We start from the raw sequence: 23102 nt of genomic DNA on the forward strand, positions 1-23102 counted from the left end.
ATCTCTGTTGACAAGTCTACGATGCATAAAACACTAAACAAGAATGGTGTTTGTGGGAGGACACCACGGAAGAAGCCACTGCTGTCTAAAAAAAACATTTCTGCACGTCTGAAGTTTGCAAAAGAGCACCTGGATGTTCCACAGCGCTACTGGCTAAATATTCTGTGGACAGATGAAATTAAAGTTGAGTTGCTTGGAAAGAACACACAACACTATGTAGAGAAAAAAAGGCACAGCACAGCACACCAACATCAAAACATCCCAACTGTAAAGTATGGTGGAGGGAGCTCATGGTTTTGGCTGTTTTGCTGCCTGGACAGCTTGCTATTGTCGACGGAAAAATGAATTCCCAAGTTTATCAATACATTTTGCAGGAGAATGTAAGGTTCTGTCCACCAATTGAAGCTCAACAGAAGTTGGGTGATGCAACAGGACATCGACCCAAAACACAGAAGTAAATCAACAACAGAATGGCTTAAACAGATGAAAATACACCTTCTGGAGTGGCCCGGTTAGAGTCCTGACCTCAACCCGATTGAGATGCAGTGGCATGACTTCGAGAGCGTTTCACACCAGACATCCCAAGAATATTGCTGAACTGAAACAGTTTTTTAAAGAGGAATGGGCCAAAATTCCTCTTGACCCTTGTGCAGGTCTGATCCGCAACTACAGAAAACGTTTGGTTGAGGTTATTGCTGCCAAAGGAGGGTCAACCAGTTATTAAATCCAAGGGTTCACATACTTTTCCCAACCTGCACAGTGAATGTTTACACAGTGTGTTCAATTAAGACGTGAAAACGTATAATTGTCTGTGTGTTATTAGTTTAAGCAGACTGTCTATTGTTGACTATTGTTGAAATTGTATGACCAATTTATGCAGAAATCCAGTTAATTCCAAAGGGTTCACATACCTTTTCTTGCCATTGTACAATACATTTCTATCTGCAATGCTAAGGGTCATGCTACAAGACTGACAGTTTCTAAATCAAGTGGCAACTCCCTCCAACTATGACGCACTGCTGTGTAAATCAAAACGCTTCTGAAAGCGCTATCCGGAAATCCACTATTGATTGAATACTGACCTTTTGAGCAAAACTCTCAAATCTGCATATCAGCAAACGCAATCAAAAATTTGCATCATCCTTGTGCCATGATTCTTGTGCTAGGGCAAATTCAAATCAGAAGGGCTTTGTCTGACCCAGCAGATATGGACCAACCCATGGACACAGACTGGGTCATCAATCTAATTGGACAAGGAGAGAAATCTGCAACACTGCATTTTTAGAGAGCCTTTTGCTTGTCAGGATTTTATTTATATAAAAAAAAAGTATTTAACCTTTAACTAGGCAAGTCAGTTAAAAACAAATTCTTATTTACAATGACGGCTTACACCAGCCAATCCCGGATGACACTGGGCCAATTGTGCTCCACCCTATGGGACTTCCAATCACGATCCGGTTGTGATACAGTCTGGACTCTAACCAGGGTGTCTGTTGTGACGCCTCAAGCACTGAGATGCAGTGCCTTAGACCGCTGTGCCACTAAGGAGCCCACTACGTCACAGGGAGAAAAAAAAAAGAGCCTCAAAATCAGCCCAATTTAAGACTAAGGCCAAAGAAAGCAGACATCTCACCTTGAAAACGGGTGTACCCAAGTGTTTCACCACGGAAACTTTTGTAATACTTCACTCCATAGACGATGATTGGTCTACGAAGAATGTGTGCAAGAACAAAAATATGAGTCTGCTCCAGGCTGGCTCCAGGCTGTAGAGAGAGATACAACACAAAGAAAGAGGCACATCAAACTACCTTTTTGGTGGATAGCTGCAAAATATACTGTTAGGATTTGAGCTATTGCTTACTATCAGTTGTTAGTCTATCGAGCAATACTGTAAGCCGGATTTCTAATCATGCCTTGATACTATTAATAAATGTGATCAAGACTAATTTGATTGATTGTTAAAAATTAAAACCTTAGGTCAATGCCTCTGTTGGTTCTACATCTTGTGATTGATATAGTAGAGGAACAGTTGATTACACAACTGTCAAATGAAAATGACATAGTGGAGGCTGTCACACTTTATGGGCTTTCCTATATGGTCAGAGCAGTATGGCATTGCATAATTCATGGGCAGTAAATGCTTTTTATATGTTATATGTTACAGTACAGATGTAGGATCTTAATTTCACCTATATTGTCACAGCCAAATAATCCTGCAGCAACAGGATTTTAACGTTTAGTCAATAATTTTGCTTGATCGGTTGTTTGGCTATTAACTGGCCAAAAGCAGGCTACATTAAAAGTTAGGTTTTGAGAATTTATGTAAATCAAAGTTCATCTGTATTTTCTGCAGTGCAAAAAAAACAAGTGTGATCAAATTAAGATCCTACATCTGTACACCGATGATCCCAAGTCCTTCCACCTAAAAAGCTCAAAGCTTTATGTTTTATATGCATAAGGAAATTAGTGAGTGAGTGAGTGAGTGAGTGAGTGAGTGAGTGAGTACCTGGCTGGCCAGTGAGAGGATGAAAGCCCAGTCTTCCTGCCACTGTTCCTCTCTGAGTGAGAAGTGCAAGCCGAAGCTTTGGGAATACCACGACTCCCACTCCTTCCAGCGCGTGTAGAACCTAGACAGACAACACACACACACACACATCAGTGACCCTGTATCAACTCCCTGTGGAAAAGGTCAAGTGAGTGTTACTCAAATGCTTTAAACCCTTTTGCAATGAGAACAGGTTATTTTTTCCACAATTAAATAATTGGTTTGCACAAACAAACACAGCCTTCTCATCCTATCCCCAGACAAAGTTACACACCCCAGACCCAGGTCTCACCAGTGGGAGCAGTCGTGCAGAGTGTCGTGAAGGGTCTTGCGGAGGACAGAGTCCTTGTCATAGATGCCCCAGGTGGCCTGCAATACTGAGTCTAACAGGCAGTCCCCAGCCGTGCGGTTCCACAGGGCATACAGCCTGCTGTCCAACCGCGTGCCTAGCTCTATAGACCAGTTGATGATAGGAGATTCCTCCTCCAGCTCTGAGAGAGAAAGTGAGGCTTTGAAAGGGCAATGGGGTCATTTAAAAAAATTAATCACTCCTTGGTTTTATATGGTGTGCAGGCTTTTGTTCCAGCCCAGAACTAACATCAAGTCTTGTAAAGTATAGGGATGTACAGTGATTAGTGATATGCAGATTGCAAACGATTATTTCTTTTTGAACGACTCTTCGTCGTAAAGTCAAAAGGCCCTGGAGGAAGTACAGTCATTCGTTAAAGGGCTCTACACAGTCTACGCAATGGATCCGACGGAGTTTTGTTTGCGTTGCCCTCTACGTAGTTCTAGGTACTTTGAGGCATCATTTTTTAAACGCGAACTGGCCTCCGTAGCTCCATTTGCAAAGACTATGAAATCCCTGTGGAGAGCCCTTTAGGGATCAGTGAAATCCTAAAACTCAATTAGCATGATTAGCACAGATGCAAGTACACACGATAAGGGCAGGCAAAATGTCAGAAAGGCCAGCAGGGAATGCACACTGTTGGCAGGCAGTGAACAGACCTGTAGTACAACACTATACAGCAGCATTCTAATTTAGTAGAGGGGATGGAAACTATTTCAGATGCCACCCAGTGTTGACTATGACAACAGTCTCTCACTCACACACAATTCAGTAAAATAGTGGTATTTTAAGTTACTGAAATAAGTCAATATTTCACCTTTCTGTACATCTCGGTCTAGCACCTCGTCAAACAGTTTCTCCTGAACTGTTGGGGGCAAGTCCTCGATATCTGCAGACAAAAACACACTTAGGGTGGCATTCAATTGATTTAGTTACACAACACAAGGAAGACTTGATACAGTTCATCATCAAAGAACTTCAAAAAGGGCAAGTTAGAGGGCAAGTACTAATTTGACAGTGAAATTAAGTTTAGGGCTTGGAGAAGAAAGTGAATCAGTCTTAACCTCTTGATCTACAAACACGTTAAAAAAACCAAGCCAGGCTGAAGTGATTAGGGTTTAATACCCTGAGGTTGCAGGAGTCAAAGCTGCCGTTTTACGGGCACAATCTCTATTGCACTCCACACTGCCCTTTCCCACTTGGACAAAAGGAGCACCTATGTGAGAATGTTGTTCATAGACTACAGCTCAGCTTTCAATAACATAGTGCCTTCAATGCTCATCACTAAGCTAAGGGCCCTGGGACCAAACATCTCCCTCTGCAACTGGATCCTAGACATCCTGACGGGCCACCCCTAGGTGGTAAGGGTAGGTAACAACACATCTGCCACGCTGATCCTCAACGCGGGGCCCCCTCAGGGGTGCGTGCTATGCCCCCTCCTGCATTTCAATTAACAGATGTGTCTTGTTAATTTGTGGAAGTTCTTTCCTTCTTAATGCCTTTGAGCCAATCAGTTGTGTGTGACAAAGTATGAGTGGTATACAGAAGATAGCCCTATTTGGTAAAAGACCAAGTCCATATTATGGCAAGAACAGCTCAAATAAGTAAAGAGAAACGACAGTCCATAATTACTTTATTAGGCTGCCTGTTGTAAGTGTAACTGATTACTCAAACATTAAATATTATGTCTAAAAAAAACTTTGCAGCATACTACCCAATGACATCTATTGGCCTCAAATGATTGACCTCAATGGCCGACCTGCACAGTTATTTTGGGTTTAAAACAATGCTAAAACACTCAATATCAAGAGTTAAGAAATACATGCAATACCCCCCAAAAGATGAGACCCTCTTCTCCACAAACATTGTCACAACAGTTGCTTTCAGATTTTTTTTCTTCTGCTATTGCATTTTTCTCTTCCTTTAGTAGTGCTGAGCTATTAGTTCTTTTTGAGGTCGGTTCGATTATTAAATATATCAACATAAAATGTATTTTGATTATTTTTTACATTTAATGCACTATGCATTGTGTGTTGAATACTTCAACACATAATAAAACAAAAGTCCCATTAACCATAATTTATTCACATTACATCAAAATCACTATTTTAGTAGTTCTTCCAAATAAATAAGGCATTATTTTATGACTGCTGAATACCAACTATCAAAATCACTTAGATTAAGTATTTTCAGGTAGAGATACCTCACGAAGCAACTGCTCTCCATCCTTCGATTGCAGATCCTTCTGTCTCTTTTACGCAGCAGGTATAAAAGTAACACAGACCGGACAAGTAGACACCCAATGGATTATGGTCATTGTAGTTAATTACAACTTTTTCTGCATTAAATTGGCCTGTTGGAAACTACAACTCCCTAGTACATCGCAGAGTTCGCGCTTGATCTGATTTATCAATAGAGAAGCTGCACAATGTGCACATTGAGCTCACAGAAAAAAATGAACTAAATGGAATTCAAATAATTGAACCAACGTTGGTCAATTAGTAATTTAAAAAAACAACAACTGAAAAATAGCCCAATCAGCACTATCCTATCTTTTAACCTACTCGGAGCACCCGTGTGGGAGAGGGAGTGACAGTGGCTTCCGCCAGCGAAACAGGCACAGGGCAGACACTTTCATTACAGGAAGGATAAGGATGATAATGAGGCTAATGCACACTGTTTGACCAAATCATGGTTTTATCCTCCTAAAAAAAATATATAATTGGATTGAGGTGACCATGTTGAATGTGCAGCACACATCGATGCATCCAATACATTTTCACTCGCACAGTCAAGTCAAAGGGTTGCAAAATGTGACTAAATGGTTGCAGTCTGGAGCCTTGTGTTTCACCAAATCATAATTGTAGCCTCCCCCAAAACAGAAAATGTTGACTGAAGTGACCAGCTAGAATTTCCAGCTCGCACTGTTCCAAGCAATTCAATATTTTACTCGCTTAGCCAAGTCAAAGAGTGGCAAAACGCGACCAAATCGTCACATTCTGGAGCCCTGATTTGGGGAAATAAACACAGTTGGCCTGTTCATCCGACAATACCGTAAGATGGTGCCAGGGAAATTATTTATCTTGAGTAGTTGGAAACAACCATACAATTACCTAACACAAAGCATGCATTCTACCATCATACAGGCCTAAGACATGAAGCTTTAGTGTAGAAGAGCAGAAAAACAGGACGCCACAACTATACACAATAACTAGGCTAAATAAAACTACTGCAGTAGTATGTAATAGGTCAGTGGGAGGCTGACCTGCTGGCAGGGTGAAGGTGACCAGGTCAGTGAGAAAGTAGCAGGTGAATTCTCCCTTGCGCTGGTGCAGGGAGGCAGCCACCTCACGACGGATCTGCTCCGTCAGCTCAGGGCACACCATGGCTGGGATACACTTAGCTGCCTGCTGGGACACCTAGACACAGACAGAGAATGTGACACAGGAATGATAAAATGTCTCCTACTGCAAATATAACCTAGGGAGCATGAAAGCCAGGTGAAACATTCAGAGCGTTCCAGGGAGAAATCTAATGAGTAGAATCCCTGACTCGATTCCCTGTTTAACACAATCTATATGAACGTTTGGTAACACTGCACCCTTCTGAACAGGCCCCAGGTAGACCCTGCCCTGCCCTTCCTTAGCGGACAAAATCCTACCAGTCCTTCCAGGGTTCTCACACACACACACACACACACACACACACACACACACACACACACACACACACACACACACACACACACACACACACACACACACACACACACACACACACACACACACACACACACACACACACACACACACACACACACACACACACACACACACACACACACACACACACACACACACACACACACACACACACACACACACACACACACACACCAAGTCAGCAGTGGTATAATGTTTACACTCCCATTGATCTGCCACACACACACACACACCACAGCTCAATACAACACATCCCATCCACTGTGTCCTCTCCCGGTAGATAGAGGTGAACACAGTTATTCATCAGCCGGATCTTCAAAACATCGACAAGTAGAAACTAACTCAACCTGGAGATGGAGTGACTATTGACCAGCACATTTAATTTACACTAACTGGTACAGCTGAATAAATAAAGTCTTTGATCTGTACCATTACAGCTAATACATTGGCAGGGCCTGTTTGTCGTCCTGACCTCAGTGAGGAGCACGGCCAGCATGTCCTTCCTCTGGAAGCGGATGGCCAGGTGGACCAGGGTGAAGCCGTCGTCAAAGGCCGAGGGCCGGTTGAGAAGGCGCACCTCGTCGGACGTCAGCTGCCTGGCGATGTCCCCCCCTGACGATTTATAGGCCTCTACTGCAGCCAGGTCCCCCTCTACCACACCTGCAGAAAAGGAGAGGGGGGAATTAGTGAGCAGTGAAAAACACAAGCCACACACACTACATAAACTCAATGTACAGTTTACAAAACATGAGGAACACCTTCCTAATATTGAGTTCCACCCCTTTTGCCCTCAGAGAAGCCTCAATTCGTTGGGGCATGGACTCTACAAGGGATGCTGGCCTATGTTGACTCCAACACGTCTCACAGTTGTGTCATGTTGGCTGGATGTCTTTTGGGTGGTGGACAATTCTTGATACACACGGGAAACCCAGCAGCGCTGCAGTTCTTGACACATTAAAACCGTTGCTCCTGGCATCTTACTACCATACCCCGTTCAAAGGCGCTTCAATCTGTTATCTTGCCCATTCACCCTCTGAATAAAACACATGCATGTCTGAAGGCTTAAAATCCTTATTTAACCAGTATCCTCCCCTTCGTCTACACTGACAGGAGTGGATTTAATAAGTGACTTCAATAAACGGATCATAGCTTTCACCTAGATTCACCTGGTCAGTCTGCCATAGAAAGAACAGGTGTTCCTAATGTCTGGACACTCAGTGTATCTGTATATCAGTCATGGTGGAAATTCTTTGCGTTTACCATCCCAATCATTTGTAGGCTATTCCTTGCCAAAACCACATAGGCACCAGGGTAGATTTACTACTACAGTACTGAAACAAAACCACCATTTGAAAAAGAACGGCATTTTAAAAAGTGTGGGGGAAGATAAAATTAGAAAATGTCCAGTGCTACTACCAGCCTCATCATTTTTGTTCAGATTTCTGAAATACCCATGTAGCCGTCTCTGGCACATTACACAACAACATCGCTAAGACTAACTATTATTCTACAATCAAAAGGGTAATCAGTGTGAGTGATCAAAAAAAAATAAATCAGGGTAAGGGTTTCTTTCCAGAGAGACATTAGGGATTGTAACACACTCTGTTTCACGGAAATGGTTCTCTCGGGATATACTGTCAGAGTTGGTCCAGCCATCTGGATTCTCATTACATCGCGCTGACAGGGATAAACATCTCTCCAGGAAGAAAAAGGGTATGTCTCAAGATTAACAACTCATTGTGTGATTGTGCTAACATTCAGAAACTCAAGTCCTTTTGTTCACCCGACCTAGAATGCTTCAATCAAATGCCGACCGTATTATCTCCCAAGAGAATTCTCTTCGGTTATTGTCGCAGCCGTGTATATTTCCCCTCAAGCTGATACCACGACGGCCCTCAAGGAAGTTGGACTTTATGGAAACTGGAAATCACATATCCTGAGGCTGCATTTAGAGGTCATTGCCTCCGCAAGGCAATCAAACAGGCAAAACGTCAGTATAGAAACAAAGGAGTCGCAATTCAACGGCTCAGACAAGAGACGTATGTGGCAGGGTCTACAGACAATCATGGACTACAAAAGAAAAACCAGCCACACTGCTCTATCCCATCTGGATAAGAGGAATGCCCATGTAAAAATGCTGTTCTATGCTGTTGAAGGCTGAGTTATAGTCAATGTACCATCCAAGCTCATCATTAGCTTGAGGCCCTGAACCCTGCCCTGTGCAATTGGGTCCTGGACTTCCTGACGGGCCCCCCCCAGGTGGTGAAGGTAGGATACAAAACCTCCACTTCGCTGATCCTCAACACAAGGATACGTGCTCAGTCCCCTCCTGTACTCCCTGTTCACCCATGACTGTATGGCCATGCACGCCTCCAACTCAAATAATCAAGTTTGCAGACGACACTACAGTAGTAGGATTGATTACCAACAACGACGATGCATCCTACAGGGAGGGGGTGAGGGCTCTGGGAGTGTGGTGTCAGGAAAATACTCAACTTCAACAAAACAAAGGAGATGATCGTGAATTTCAGGAAAACAGCAGAGGGAGCACCCCCTATCCACATCGACGGGACAGCAGTGGAGAAGGTGGATAGTTTTAAGTTCCTGTGTCCATAATCACTGACAAACTGAAATGGTCCACCCACAAAGAAAGTGTGGTGCAGGCTGTGCAACAGCGCCTCTTCGACCTCAGAAGGCTGCAGAAATTTGGCTTGTCACCGAAACTCCTCAAACTTTTATAGATGCACAATTGAGAGCATCCTGTCGGGCTGTATCACCATCAGGTACGGCACAACCACAGGGCTCTCCAGAGGGTGGTACGGTCTGCACAACGCATCACCAGGGGCAAATTAACTGCTCTCCAGGACACCTACAGCACCCGATGTCACTGGAAGGCCAAAAAGATCAAGGACAACAACCACCCGAGCCACTGCCTGTTCACCCCCCTATCATGCAGAAGTCGAGGTCAGTACAGTTGCATCAAAGCTGGGACTGAGAGACTGAAAAACAACTTCAAGGCCAGACTGTTAAATAGCCATCACTAGCAAAGAGGCTGCTACCTACATACAGACTTGATATCATTGGCCACTATAATAAATGGAACATTCGTCACTTTAATAATGTTTTACATATCTTGCATTACTCATCTCATGGTATAGAATACTGTATATACACATCTACTGTATCTCAGTCTATCCCGCTCTGATATTGCTCATCCATATATTTATATATTCTTAATTCCATTACTTTACTTTAGATGTGTGTATTAAGTTTGTGTTGTGAAATTGTTAAATATTACTTAGAAGATATTGCTGCACTGCTGGAACTAGAAGCACAAGCATTTCGCTACACCCGCAAAAACATCTGCTAAACAAGTGTATGTGACAAATAAAATGTGAATGATGTGTTATATATATCACACAAGTGTGTGTTTTAGAAAGTAACTAAGAGAAAGTGTGAGTAGGAAGAGAGGGAGTGGGAGGACAAACTGTGTTGTTAGGAGCTTGCCAGAGAGTAATAGAGAGGGCGGGAGAGAGCTCAGACAGGAATGTGAGAGACAAGACCACAACCACTTCTCACAGCAGTCCATTATTGTGGGTGTGCCTGCCAGCCGGCCAGCCTGCACAGTCAGAACTACACTCACATCGTTTGCAACACATACACACCACATTAGGAAGGAAATGGATACAAAAAGAGTTGCTCTATATTTGGAAGGGTCGAGAACTTTGAAAAATAATCAAGACACAAAATTCATGAAAGTGCTAATTTCCCCCCACAGAAAATGTCCACATAAAAAGGGTCTATTTAAATCAACTTATATCTATAACGTTGTTGATATGATATAGATATGCAATTTAGCACACCCTTTTATCCAAAGCAACTTAGTCACGCAAGCATACATTTTTACTTATGGGTGGCACACAGGAATTGAACCCATAGGGCTTGCAAGTCCAGGACTATGTCCTACCAACTGATCTACAGAGTACCATTGTTGTAAATTAGCGTCAGCAATCTAGGTACATGTAGATCAGTAGGCCTACACTAAACATTCAGAAGATAAACTCCAACAATATTCTCGTTACCGCATTGAGTTACATATGCAAAAAATAATTGTACTTAAATGAATTCACCTGGCACAAAGCATCTACCACTTTCCTTTCTTTTCTCCAGTCCTCTCCTTTTTCTCTCGCCTGTTTGTCCAGATCTCCAAATGACAGAGTCAGGAGACCCTTTTTTTTTTTTACAAGAAAACCAAATTTGATTGAATTTCCCCTGACGGTAACACCAAATCAATTGAATTAACTGAAGGCTGGCTATGAGCCTGCATAAATAGGAGTCTAATTGATCTCAGGGCAGCAGAAACCCAGGGCCTTCAATGGTCTGTCAAGGAAGAAGTGCAGACAGAGAGCCAGATGAACAGTCAGCCTGTGTATTACTGTAGCTCTCAATTGTTTTGACAGATTTTCAACTGGCAGCGTCGGCACTACTTCGCAGGTCGTCTGCCACAACAGTAGCCTCTGACAACCAGTGACATATAGGCCAGCACTTCAGAATAGGGGGCAACATGCCATCTACAGCACACTTTGTACCCGTTTACAACTTCTTTCCACAATGGCTTCATGGCTAAATTAACCTACTGATATTATGCATGACATAGCCTAGGCTAGGTAGTGTGTGATTCAGAGCTCAGACTACTCATGACAGCAACCAAAGAAAATAGATTGCCTGATCTATAGATTGCATAGAGTGGGTTTATCCAAACAGGTTCATCCCACAGTACAAATTCCTGTTCAATCATTTCACCAATTATATCACATTTCATGTTTCAGGTTGTGTTGCAGCTTTGCAGGCAAGTCATGTAGCCTAGTTGATGTGCTAGCTATGCCCAGGGGTGTTCAATTCCAGTCCTTCTGGGCTGACGCGTCTATGGGTTTTTTCATCTTGGTACCAATAGATCTACCCACTCACAGACAAGACTAGTATTGTAGCCTCTGTGCATTCACTCCTTTTACCAATTCATTCAGGTGTAAAACTGGCAAGCAGACACACATCCTTATGTGGAACAGATACTTGCAGATACACACACTATAAGACAGGTCATCAGAGAAAGCTTCCTGGAGCATAGGGACCACTTGAAACCTGCATGCTGTGTTCAGGCAATGAAGAGTCTCTCTAATAAAATGAGAAAGTCCGATAAACCTGCTGTGGCACAAGCCAGTGGGCTGTAAAGCAGACAAGGATATCCTCAGTCAAGCAGACTGCCCTTAATACAAACAGGCATCTTGTCCTACAGTGGAGCAAACTTCCTCAATCGCTAGCTTCTGGAGAGTAAAGGCTTGGAATGCATCATAGCAACATGACTAAAACTGCTCCTGGATACACAATTTTTATACAGGGTACTGCCCACAATGCATTGTTAATCCGACCATGTTACAGATTTAGCTTTGTTTTAAACAAACATTCAAAAGCTTAGCCCGTGTAATTATATGACAGATTTTACTGAGGAAAGTGGCACTTGCAGTTTCCAATAAGGATCATTGTGAAGCTAATGTAGGCTCAAATGTGATTCATTAAGTCCAGATGAGATGCTTGTTTAAAACAAGTAGCCTAATCATGTACACAAATGACATGTAATGCTACACCAGCAGAGGCTACGTAACAGGACTCCAGTCATGCAAACAGCAGGCTGAACATCCTCTTCGATGTGAATGCATGTATATTTTTGACTTGTGCACCAGTCAGTTATTTTTAGTGCAGGCGCTGCCAGGCTGCCTAGCCCCGCATGCTGGGCCCACTGTTTACCAGCCCCTGGGACCTAAGGGCAGGGTGTGTGTGTGTGTATATATATATATATATATATATATATATATATATATATATATATATATATATATATATATACACACACTCTGCTCAAAAACATAAAGGGAACACTAAAATAACACATCCTAGATCTGAATGAATCACTCAAAATTAAAGTGGAAAACCACACTACATGCTGATCCAACTTTGATTTAATGTCCTTAAAACAAGTCAAAATGAGGCTCAGTAGTGTGTGTGGCCTCCACGTACCTGTATGACCTCCCTACAACGCCTGGGCATGCTCCTGATGAGGTAGCGGATGGTCTCCTGAGGGATCTCCTCCCAGACCTGGACTAAAGCATCTGCCAACTCCTGGACAGTCTGTGGTGCAACAGGCCAGTACATCAGGAGACGTGGAGGAGGCCGTAGGAGGGCAACAACCCAGCAGCAGGACCGCTACCTCCGCCTTTGTGCAAGGAGCAGCAGGAGGAGCCGTTGGTGGATGGAGCGAGACATGATGTCTCAGAGAAATGATGATGCTCAATTGGATTCGGGTCTGGGGAACGGGCGGGCCAGTCCATAGCATCAATGCCTTCCTCTTGCAGGAACTGCTGACACACTCCAGCCACATGAGGTCTAGCATTGTCTTGCATTAGGAGGAACCCAGGGCCAACTGCACAAGCATATGGTCTCACAAGGGGTCTGAGGATCTCATCTCAGTACCTAATGGCAGTCAGGCTACCTCTGGCGAGCACATGGAGGGCTGTGCGGCCCCCAAAGAAATGCCACCCCACACCATGACTGACCCACCTCCAAACCGGTCATGCTGGAGGATGTTGCAGGCAGCAGAACGTTCTCCACGGCGTCTCCAGACTGTCACGTGCTCAGTATGAACCTGCTTTCATCTGTGAAGTGCACAGGGCGAATTTGCCAATCTTGGTGTTCTCTGGCAAATTAAAAACGTCCTGTACGGTGTTGGGCTGTAAGCACAACCCCCACCTGTGGACGTCAGGCCCTCATACCACCCTTATGGAGTCTGTTTCTGACCGTTTGAGCAGACACATGCACATTTGTGGCCTGCTGGAGGTCATTTTGCAGGGCTCTGGCAGTGCTCCTCCTGCTCCTCCTTGCACAAAGGCGGAGGTAGCGGTCCTGCTGCTGGGTTGTTGCCCTCCTACGGCCTCCTCCACGTCTCCTGATGTACTGGCCTGTCTCCTGGTAGCGCCTTCATGCTCTGGACACTACGCTGACAGACACAGCAAACCTTCTTGCCACAGCTCGCATTGATGTTCCATCCTGGATGAGCTGCACTACCTGAGCCACTTGTGTGGGTTGTAAACTCCGCCTCATGCTACCACTAGAGTGAAAGCACCGCCAGCATTCAAAAGTGACCAAAACATCAGCCAGGAAGCATAGGAACTGAGAAGTGGTCTGTGGTCACCACCTGCAGAACCACTCCTTTATTGGGGGTGTCTTGCTAATTGCCTATAATTTCCACCTGTTGTATATTTCATTTGCACAACAGCATGTGAAATGTATTGTCCATCAGTGTTGCTTCCTAAGTGGACAGTTTGATTTCACAGAAGTGTGATTGACTTGGAGTTACATTGTGTTGTTTAAGTATTCCCTTTATTTTTTTGAGCAGTGTATATGTTGACAACGAGTGATCCCCTGGGCTCCCATTCACAGTATTAAGTTGGGTCCCCTCAGACAATGGGGAGTCCTTTGCATCAGTGGACAAACTGACTGGGAGGGGCAACTCCACTAAAAACAGAAGAGAGGCTAGCTAGCCAATGGAATCCTCTCTGCCATGTAGTCCAGACAGCAGCAGTGGAATCCACTTAGTCACCATCAACTCCAGGTGCAGTGCCACTGACTGGACCAGACCTTGATTCAAAGCTTCAAGGGACACTCTCTGAAAGGGAACGTAGAGTATCCTCTTCACTAGGGTTGCAAATGGTCTGAAACCTCCCGGGAAATTTCTGAAAATGTTCCATGGGAAGTAAAGGAATTTGGGGAATTTTGCTTAAATTTATCAAAAAAGTTAGCTTATAACAGTGAACCTTTTTTGTGGCATACACACAAGGCAATTCTAGATCTTATGGCATATTTGGTTAAACTATCACCAATTCAATGGAATTGCAACCCTCTGCATGCACAGTAAATTATTCAATCACATGTGCTGTGCACTCAAGGTCTTGCACACTAATGAGATGCTATTGAGCCCACACCACTACACTGTCTGAGCCAAGGACTACATGCTTTCTGGTAACTTTTGATTACAATACCGGGTGGGGTGAAATACACACACACACACAGTTGAAGTCAGAAGTTTACATACACCTTAGCAAAATACAGTTTCACAATTGCTGACATTTAATCTGAGAGTAAAAATTCCCTGGCTTAGGTCAGTTAGGATCACCACTTTATTTTAAGAATGTGAAATGTCAGAATAATAGTAGAGATAATGATTTATTTCAGCTTTTATTACTTTCATCACATTCCCAGTGGGTCAGAAGTTTACATGCCCTCAATTAGTATTTGGTAGCATTGCCTTTAAATTGTTTAACTTGGATCAACCGTTTCTGGTAGCCATCCACAAGCTTCCCACAATAAGTTTACATACACTTAGGTTGGAGTGATTAAAACTCGTTTTTCAACTGCTCCACACATTTCTTGTTAACAAACTATAGTTTTGGCAAGTTGGTTAGAGCATCTACTTCGTGCATGACACAAGTAATTTTTCCAACAATTGTTTACTGACAGATTTTCACGTATAACTCATGGTATCACAATTCCAGTGGGTCAGAAGTTTACATACACTAAGTTGACTGTGCCTTTAAACAGCTTGGGAAATTCCAGAAAATGATGTCATGGCTTTAGAAGCTTCTGATAGGCTAATTGACATCATTTGAGTCAATTGGTATACCTGTGGATGTATTTCAAGGCCCACCTTCAAACTCAGTGCCTCTTTGCTTGACATCATGGGAAAATCAAAAGAAATCAGCAAAGACCTCAGAAAAAAAAAAAACTGTAGACCTCCACAAGTCTGAAATAAATCATTCCCTCTACTATTAATTCTGACATTTCACATTCTTAAAATAAAGTGGTGATCCTAACTGACCTAAACCAGGGAATTTTTACTCAGATTAAATGTCAGCAATTGTGAAAAACTGGAGTTAATGTATTTGGCTAAGGTGTATGTAAACGTCCGACTTCAACTGTACGTTTCATTTTAAAACATTTATCTTACAAAGGAGTTGTTAGATTAGAAAAGTTTAATCTTTATAGGAAAATGCCATGGGCACTATCTGATGTGTGGAGACATTTCACTGCAGCTAATGCAGAAGGAAAATCTGTGTACATTTGCAAATACTGTGCCAAATCATATGTGAAGAATGCAACAAAGACACAGAATCATCTGGCCAAGTGCATAAAGTTCCCTCAGCGATCACAACAAGCAACCTCGAATAGAAGTAGGACTTTTGTCAGAGGTGAAAATGATGAATAGCGCAGACACCTTATCGATAGCAACATCTCACGGTCCTCCTGGACTCAGAAGTTGTTTTGACTCAATGGAGGAACGTAGTCAGAGAAATGCTGATGAATGTCTTGCTCAAGCTGTGTATGCAACTGGTTCACCTCCGATGCTCACAGGCAGTGTATTGGAAGAGATTACAGAATGTTCTTCGCCCAGCATACACCCATCTAACCAGACATGCTTTATCCACTAGTTTGCTGGACGCAGAGTTCAAGTGAAGGTCAAGCAAATCATAGAGAAAGCAGACTGTGTTGCAATCATCTCTGATGGGTGGTTGAATGTTCGTGGGCAAGGAATAATTAACTACATAATCTCCACCCCTCAACCAGTATTCTTCAATAGCACAGACACAAGGGACAACAGACACACCGGTCTCCACATTGCAGATGAGCTGAAGGCAGTCATCAATGACCTTGGACAAAAGAAGGTATTTGCACTGGTGACAGACAATGCTGCGAACATGAAGGCTGCTTGGTCTGAAGTGGAGGAGTCCTACTCTCACATCACACCCATTGGCCGTGCTGCTCATGCATTGAATCTGCTCTTCAAGGACATCATGGCACTGAAAACAATGATACACTCTACAAGAGAGAAAATGAAATGGTTAGGTATGTGAATGGTCATCAAGTTATAGCAGCAATCTACCTCACCAAGCAAAGTGATTAGAATTAGAGCACCACATTGAAGCTGCCCAGCAAGAACCCGTCCGGGTGGTGTTGTCATCATGTTTGACAGTCTCCTGGAGAGGAAGGAGTCACTCCAAGAAATGGCCATATCACAGTCTGCCGATATGGACAGCCCCATCAAGAGGGTCCTCCTGGATGATGTATTTTGGGAGAGAGTGATAAGCAGCCTGAAACTCCTGAAACCTATAGCAGTAGCCATTGCACGAATTGAGGGCGACAATGCCATTCTGTCGGATGTTCAGACTCTGCTTGCGCTTGTATGAGAATAAATCCGTACTGCCCTGCCCACTTCACTGTTGCTCCAAGCAGAGTAAACTGCTGTTCTGAAATACATCAAAAAGCATGAAGACTTCTGCAAAGTCATCACTACTGTATCTCGCCACCTTGGCCTGGATGAGGGCAAGGTTCTTTGCAGTATGGCGAAGTACACTTCCAAGCAAGGGCTTTGGAATGGAGATGCAATATGGCAGTCATGCCAACATATCTCATCAGCCACCTGGTGGAAGGGACTTTGTGCATCTGAGGCTCTTTCCCGTTGCCTCCATCATCCTCCAAATCCCACCAACATCAGCTTCCTCAGAGAGCAACTGGTCCTTGTTTGGGAACACATATATCAACGCAACAGGCTGACCAATACAAGGGGTGAAAAATTGGTGGCCATCCGGGCAAATTTGAGGCTTTTTGAGCCTGACAATGAGCCATCCTCAAAAAGGTTGGAAAGTGACAATGAAGATAACTTCTTATGGCTGGGGGCAGTATTGAGTTGCTTGGATGAATAAGGTGCCCAGAGTAAACTGCCTGCTACTCAGTCCCAGTTGGTAATATATGCATATTATTAGTATATTTGGATAGAAAACACTCTGAAGTTTCTAAAACTGTTTGAATGATGTCTGTGAGTATAACAGAACTCATATGGCAGGCAAAAACCTGAGAAAAAATCCAACAAGGAAGTGGGAAATCTGAGGTTGGTCGTTTTTCAACTCATTCCCTATTGAAGATGCAGTGGGATATTGGTCATGTTGCACTTCCTAAGGCTAGATGTCAACTAGATGTCAACAGTCTTTAGAAACTTGTTTGAGGCTTCTACTGTAAAGGAGGGGCTCATAAGGGCTCTGAGTCAGTGGTCTGGCAGATTGCCACAAGCTCATGATGCTCGTTCACGTGAGAGGTAGCTCGCGTTCCATTGCTTTTCTTCAGACAAAAGGAATTCTCAGGTTGGAACATTACTGAAGATTTATGTTAAAAACATCCTAAAGAGTGATTCTATACATCGTTTGACACGTTTCTACGGACTGTAACGGAACTTTTTGACATTTCGTCTGCTCCTAGTGAACACGCTTCGTGACTTTGGATTTGTTTACAAAATGCGCTAACAAAATTATCTATTTGGACATAAATGTTGGACATTATCGAACAAAACAAACATTTATTGTGGAACTGGGATTCCTGGGAGTGCATTCTGATGAAGATCAAAGGTAAGTGAATATTTATAATGTTATTTCTGACTTCTGTTGACTGCACAATATGGGGGATATCTTTTTGGCTTGTTTGGTCTCTGAGCGCAGTACTCAAGATTATTGCATGGTTAGCTTTTTCCGTAAAGCTTTATTGAAATCTGTCACAGCGGTTGCATTAAAGGAGAAAGTTCCATGCATAACACTTGTATTTTCATCAACATTTATTATGAGAATTTCTGTAAATTGATGTGGCTCTCTGCAAAATCACCGGATGTTTTTGGAACTACTGAACATTTTTCTGTGACTTGGGTCTGACCTAACATAATCATTTGTGGTGCTTTCGCCGTAAAGCCTATTTGAAATCCGACTCTGTGGTGGGATTAACAAGAAGCGTACTTCTATGTTTGAGGAATTTTAATTATGGGATTTCTGTTGTTTTGAATTTGGCGCCCTGCACTTTCCCTGGCTGTTGTCATATCGATCCAGTTAGCAGGATCTCAGCCCTAAGAAGATAAGGCCTCAGAGTCTGATGTTCAAAAGGTGGACATTGAGGAGGTCCAGGGAGAAGACATGGAAGCCTGAGAGTGGAAGCCATTGAATGTTGAAAACGTTTTTGGGAGATGCCCATTGGGGATCATTCAATATTCTTTATTTTGTTGTTCAGTGAAATCATCCCATGTAAAGAATCAACTCATTTAATTAAAGTTAAATTCATAACTAAATCGTTCTTTAAAATGTATATTGGAAGGATGTAATCATTTGAAAATATGTCTACTTATAAAGGTAAAAGGTTTATGTTTTTGTCTCCATATGATATGGTCAATATATCCAATGCAAAAAAACATCTACAGTGGGAAGAACAAGTATTTGATACACTGCCGATTTTGCAGGCTTTCCTACTTACAAAGCATGTAGAGGTCTGTAATTTTTATCATAGGTACACTTCAACTGTGAGAGGGAATCTAAAACAAAAATCCAGAAAATCACATTGTATGATTTTTAAGTAATTAATTAGCATTTTAATGCATGACATAAGTATTTGATCACCTACCAACCAGTAAGAATTCCGGCTCTCACAGACCTGTTAGTTTTTCTTTAAGAAGCCCTGTTCTCCACTTACTACCTGTATTAACTGCACCTGTTTGAACTCGTTACCTGTATAAAAGACACCTGTCCACACACTCAATCAAACAGACGCCAACCTCTCCACAATGGCCAAGACCAGAGAGCTGTGTAAGGACATCAGGGATAAAAATTGTAGACCTGAACAAAGCTGGGATGGGCTACAGGACAATAGGCAAGCAGCTTGGTGAGAAGGCAACAACTGTTGGCGCAATTATTAGAAAATGGAAGAAGTTCAAGATGACGGTCAATCACCCTCGTTCTGGGGCTCCATACAAGATCTCACCTCGTGGGGCATCAATGATCATGAGGAAGGTGAGGGATCAGCCCAGAACTACACGGCAGGACCTGGTCAATGACCTGAAGAGAGCTGGGACCACAATCTCAAAGAAAACATTAGTAACACACTGCGCCGTCATGGATTAACATCCTGCAGCGCACGCAAGGTCCCCCTGCTCAAGCCAGCGCATGTCCCGGCCCGTCTGAAGTTTGTCAATGACCATCTGGATGATCCAGAGGAGGAATGGGAGAAGGTCATGTGGTCTGATGAGACAAAAATAAAGCTTTTTGGTCTAAACTCCACTCGTCGTGTTTGGAGGAAAAAGAAGGATGAGTACAACCCCAAGAACACCATCCCAACCGTGAATCATGGAGGTGGAAACATCATTCTTTGGGGATGCTTTTCTGCAAAAGGGGACAGGACGACTGCACCGTATTGAGGGGAGGATGGATGGGGCCATGTATCGCGAGATCTTGGCCTTCCCTCAGTAAGAGCATTGAAGATGGGTCGTGGCTGGGTCTTCCAGCATGACAACGACCCGAAACACACAGCCAGGGCAACTAAGGAGTGGCTCCGTAAGAAGCATCTCAAGGTCCTGGAGTGGCCTAGCCAGTCTCCAGACCTGAACCCAATAGAAAATCTTTGGAGGGAGCTGAAAGTCCGTATTGCCCAGCGACAGCCCCGAAACCTGAAGGATCTGGAGAAGGTCTGTATGGAGGAGTGGGACAAAATCCTTGCTGCAGTGTGTGCAAACCTGGTCAGATAATTGTGAATAAGCCCACTATGCTCTCTGTAATTTGTCGTCATTATATCCAGAATAATTCATAGGAATAGCGTTGGGTGTTGCGCAATAGTCTATCCTACACAATTGCACACAGTAGTGTCCAATCCGAGGCACAAAAACATGAACTCATTACCTTGATGCTTTCTCTATTAATTCTAATGAGAATCTGCTGTAAATCAAGCAGAGAACCGATGATCAACATCAATTCACTAGAGATATTAGATCCAACGTGAATCCAGGCACAACTGTCTTCACCGGCGTAACGAATGAGACACCAAAATATTTGGGACATTCCTCGCAAACACCTTTTTTTCCAGCACTTGGGCTGTTGTTGCATCACATGCGCTATCACAACAGCTGTTCATCACTTGACTGTCATTCAGAAAACTCCTTCCTGGATCAGATGGTGTGAAAATATCACGGCGTAATTAAACAGCGCGACCCCAAATGTGCATCTAACAAGTAAATATGCATAAATATTGAAGAGGCATTCTGGTTAGAAGAATTTGATTTTGCAATAGCATTGATTTTGGGGGATTTGTGTGCCCATGAAAACTGTGTTCACCACATAACATAAACAGACACTAAAATGTTACACTGCATTTCTGAAATTTCCATAGAATTTTTTTAAACTGTCCAACAGCTAGAGCCAGGATTGTCACAGGGTTCAAGTTCAATGTCTAATTTAACTGATTAATATATGACAAACAACTTACACTGCCATAAATGCCAGGACAGAAAGGTTAAAAGTTATCACATGATTTGACAAATATGTAAACCATGAGAAATAATTAAACAAGAGTTCAAATCTAAATTTTATTGGTCACATACACATATTTAGCAGGTGTTCTTGCAGGTGTAGCGAAATGCTTGTGTTCATAGCTCCAACAGTGCAGTAGTATCTAAGAATTCACAACAATACACAAATCTAAAAAGTAAAAGAATGGAATTAAGAAATATATAATTATTAGGACGAGCCATGTCGGAGTGGCATTGATGAAATACAGTAGAATACAGTATATACATATGAGATGAGTAAAGCAGTTTTTCAGTCTCTTGGTCCCAGCTTTGATGCACCTGTACTGTCCTCGCTTCTGGATGACAGCGGGGTGAACAGGCCGTGGTTCGGGTGGCTGAGGTCGTTGAGGACCTTCTTGGCCTTCATGACATTGGGTGCTGTAGACAGTGTGCCCCCGCTGATGCGTTGGGCATGCCGTACCATCCTCTGGAGACCCCTGCGGTTGCGGGCGGTGCAGTTGCCGTACTAGGCGGTGATACAGCTCGACAGGATGCTCTTAATTATGCATCTGTAAAAGTTTGTGAGGGTCTTTGGGGCCAAGCCGAATTTCTTCAGCCTCCTAAAAAAAAAAAGGTTGAATAGGCACTGTTGTGCCTTCTTCACAAAACTGTCTGTGTGGGTGGACCATTTCAGATTGTCAGTGATGTGAACGCCAAGGAAATTGAAGCTTTCCACCTTCACCGTGGTCCCGTCGATGTGGATAGGGGCGTGCTCCCTCTGCGGTTTCCTGAAATCCCCGATTAGCTCCTTTGTTTTGTTGATGTTGAGGGAGAGGTTATTTTCTTGGCACCACTCAGCCAGGGCCCTCAGCTCCTCCCTGTAGGCGGTCTCTTCATTGTTGGTAATCAGGCCTACTACTGTACTGTCGTCTGCAAACTTGATGATTGAGTTGGAGGCGTACATGGTCATGCAGTCATGCAGGGAGTACAGGAGGGGGCTGAGCACGCACATTTCTGGGGCCCCTGTGTTGAGGATCAGCAAAGTGGAAGTGTTGTTTCCTACCTTCACCATCTGAGGGAGGCCCATCAGGAAGTCCAGGACCCAGTTGCACAGGGCGGGTTCAGATCCAGGGACCCAAACTTAAATGATGAGCTTGGAGGGTACTATGGTGTTGAATGCTGAGCTATAGTCAATTAACAACATTCTGACGTAGGTATTCCTCTTGTCCAGATGGGATAGGGCCGTGTGCAGTGCAATGGCGATTGCATTGTCTGTGAATCTATTGGGGCGGTAAGTAAATTGAAGTGGGTCTAGTATGTCAGTTAAGGTAGAGGTTTATATGATCCTTAACTAGCCTCACAAAGCACTTCATGATGACAGAAGTGAGTGCTATGGAGCAGTAGTCATTTAGCTCAGCTACCTTTGCTTTATTGGGTACAGCAGACTGGGATAGGGAGAGATTGAATATCTCCGTAAACACTCCAGCCAACTGGTCTGCACATGCTCTGAGGACGCGGCTAGGATGCCGTCTAGGCCAACACCATTGCAAGGGTTAACATGCTTAAAACATCGTACTCACATTCGGCCACAGAGAATGAGAGCGGGCCGTGTCGGTGGCACTGCGTTATCCTCAAAGCAGGCTAAGAAGGTGTTTAGCTTGTCTGGGAGCAAGACGTCGGTGTCCGCGGCGTGGCTGGTTTTCCCTTTGTAATCCGTGACTGTTTGTAGATCCTTCCACATACGTCTCGTGTCAGAGCCATTTGAATTGCAACTCCTTTGCCTCTATACTGACATTTTGCCTGTTTGCCTTACGGAGGGAATAACTACACGGTTTGTATTTGACCATATTCCCAGTGGTTAAATGCAGTGGGTTGCACTTTCAGCTTTGCGCGAATTCTGCCGTCTATCCATGGTTTCTAGTTTGGGTAGGTTTTTTTTTATAGTCACCATGGGAAAGACATCCCTTATAAGTGTCAATGTTATTCTCAAAGGCTACCCGGAACATATCCCAGTTTGCGTGATCAAAACAATCTTGAAGCATGGATTCCGATTGGGTAGGCCAGTGTTGACTAGAC

At 43.5% G+C, this 23102-nt stretch overlaps 1 protein-coding gene across 1 annotated transcript in view; it reads right to left on the reverse strand.

Moving 5' to 3' along the window:
• Window positions 1-23102, reverse strand: part of LOC139381093 (ubiquitin thioesterase Zranb1-like) — a 35914-nt gene that overhangs the window by 4821 nt on the left and 7991 nt on the right. The window contains exons 3-8 of the mRNA XM_071124353.1: window positions 7089-7276; window positions 6160-6313; window positions 3712-3783; window positions 2838-3036; window positions 2507-2627; window positions 1634-1763 (exon numbers count right to left, since the gene is read on the reverse strand). Coding sequence (XP_070980454.1) covers window positions 1634-1763; window positions 2507-2627; window positions 2838-3036; window positions 3712-3783; window positions 6160-6313; window positions 7089-7276 — 864 coding nt within the window. The remainder of the gene's footprint in view (window positions 1-1633; window positions 1764-2506; window positions 2628-2837; window positions 3037-3711; window positions 3784-6159; window positions 6314-7088; window positions 7277-23102) is intronic.

This window comes from Oncorhynchus clarkii, chromosome 23, assembly GCF_045791955.1.
Source record: "Oncorhynchus clarkii lewisi isolate Uvic-CL-2024 chromosome 23, UVic_Ocla_1.0, whole genome shotgun sequence".
In the NCBI taxonomy this organism is placed as follows: Eukaryota; Metazoa; Chordata; class Actinopteri; order Salmoniformes; family Salmonidae; genus Oncorhynchus; species Oncorhynchus clarkii.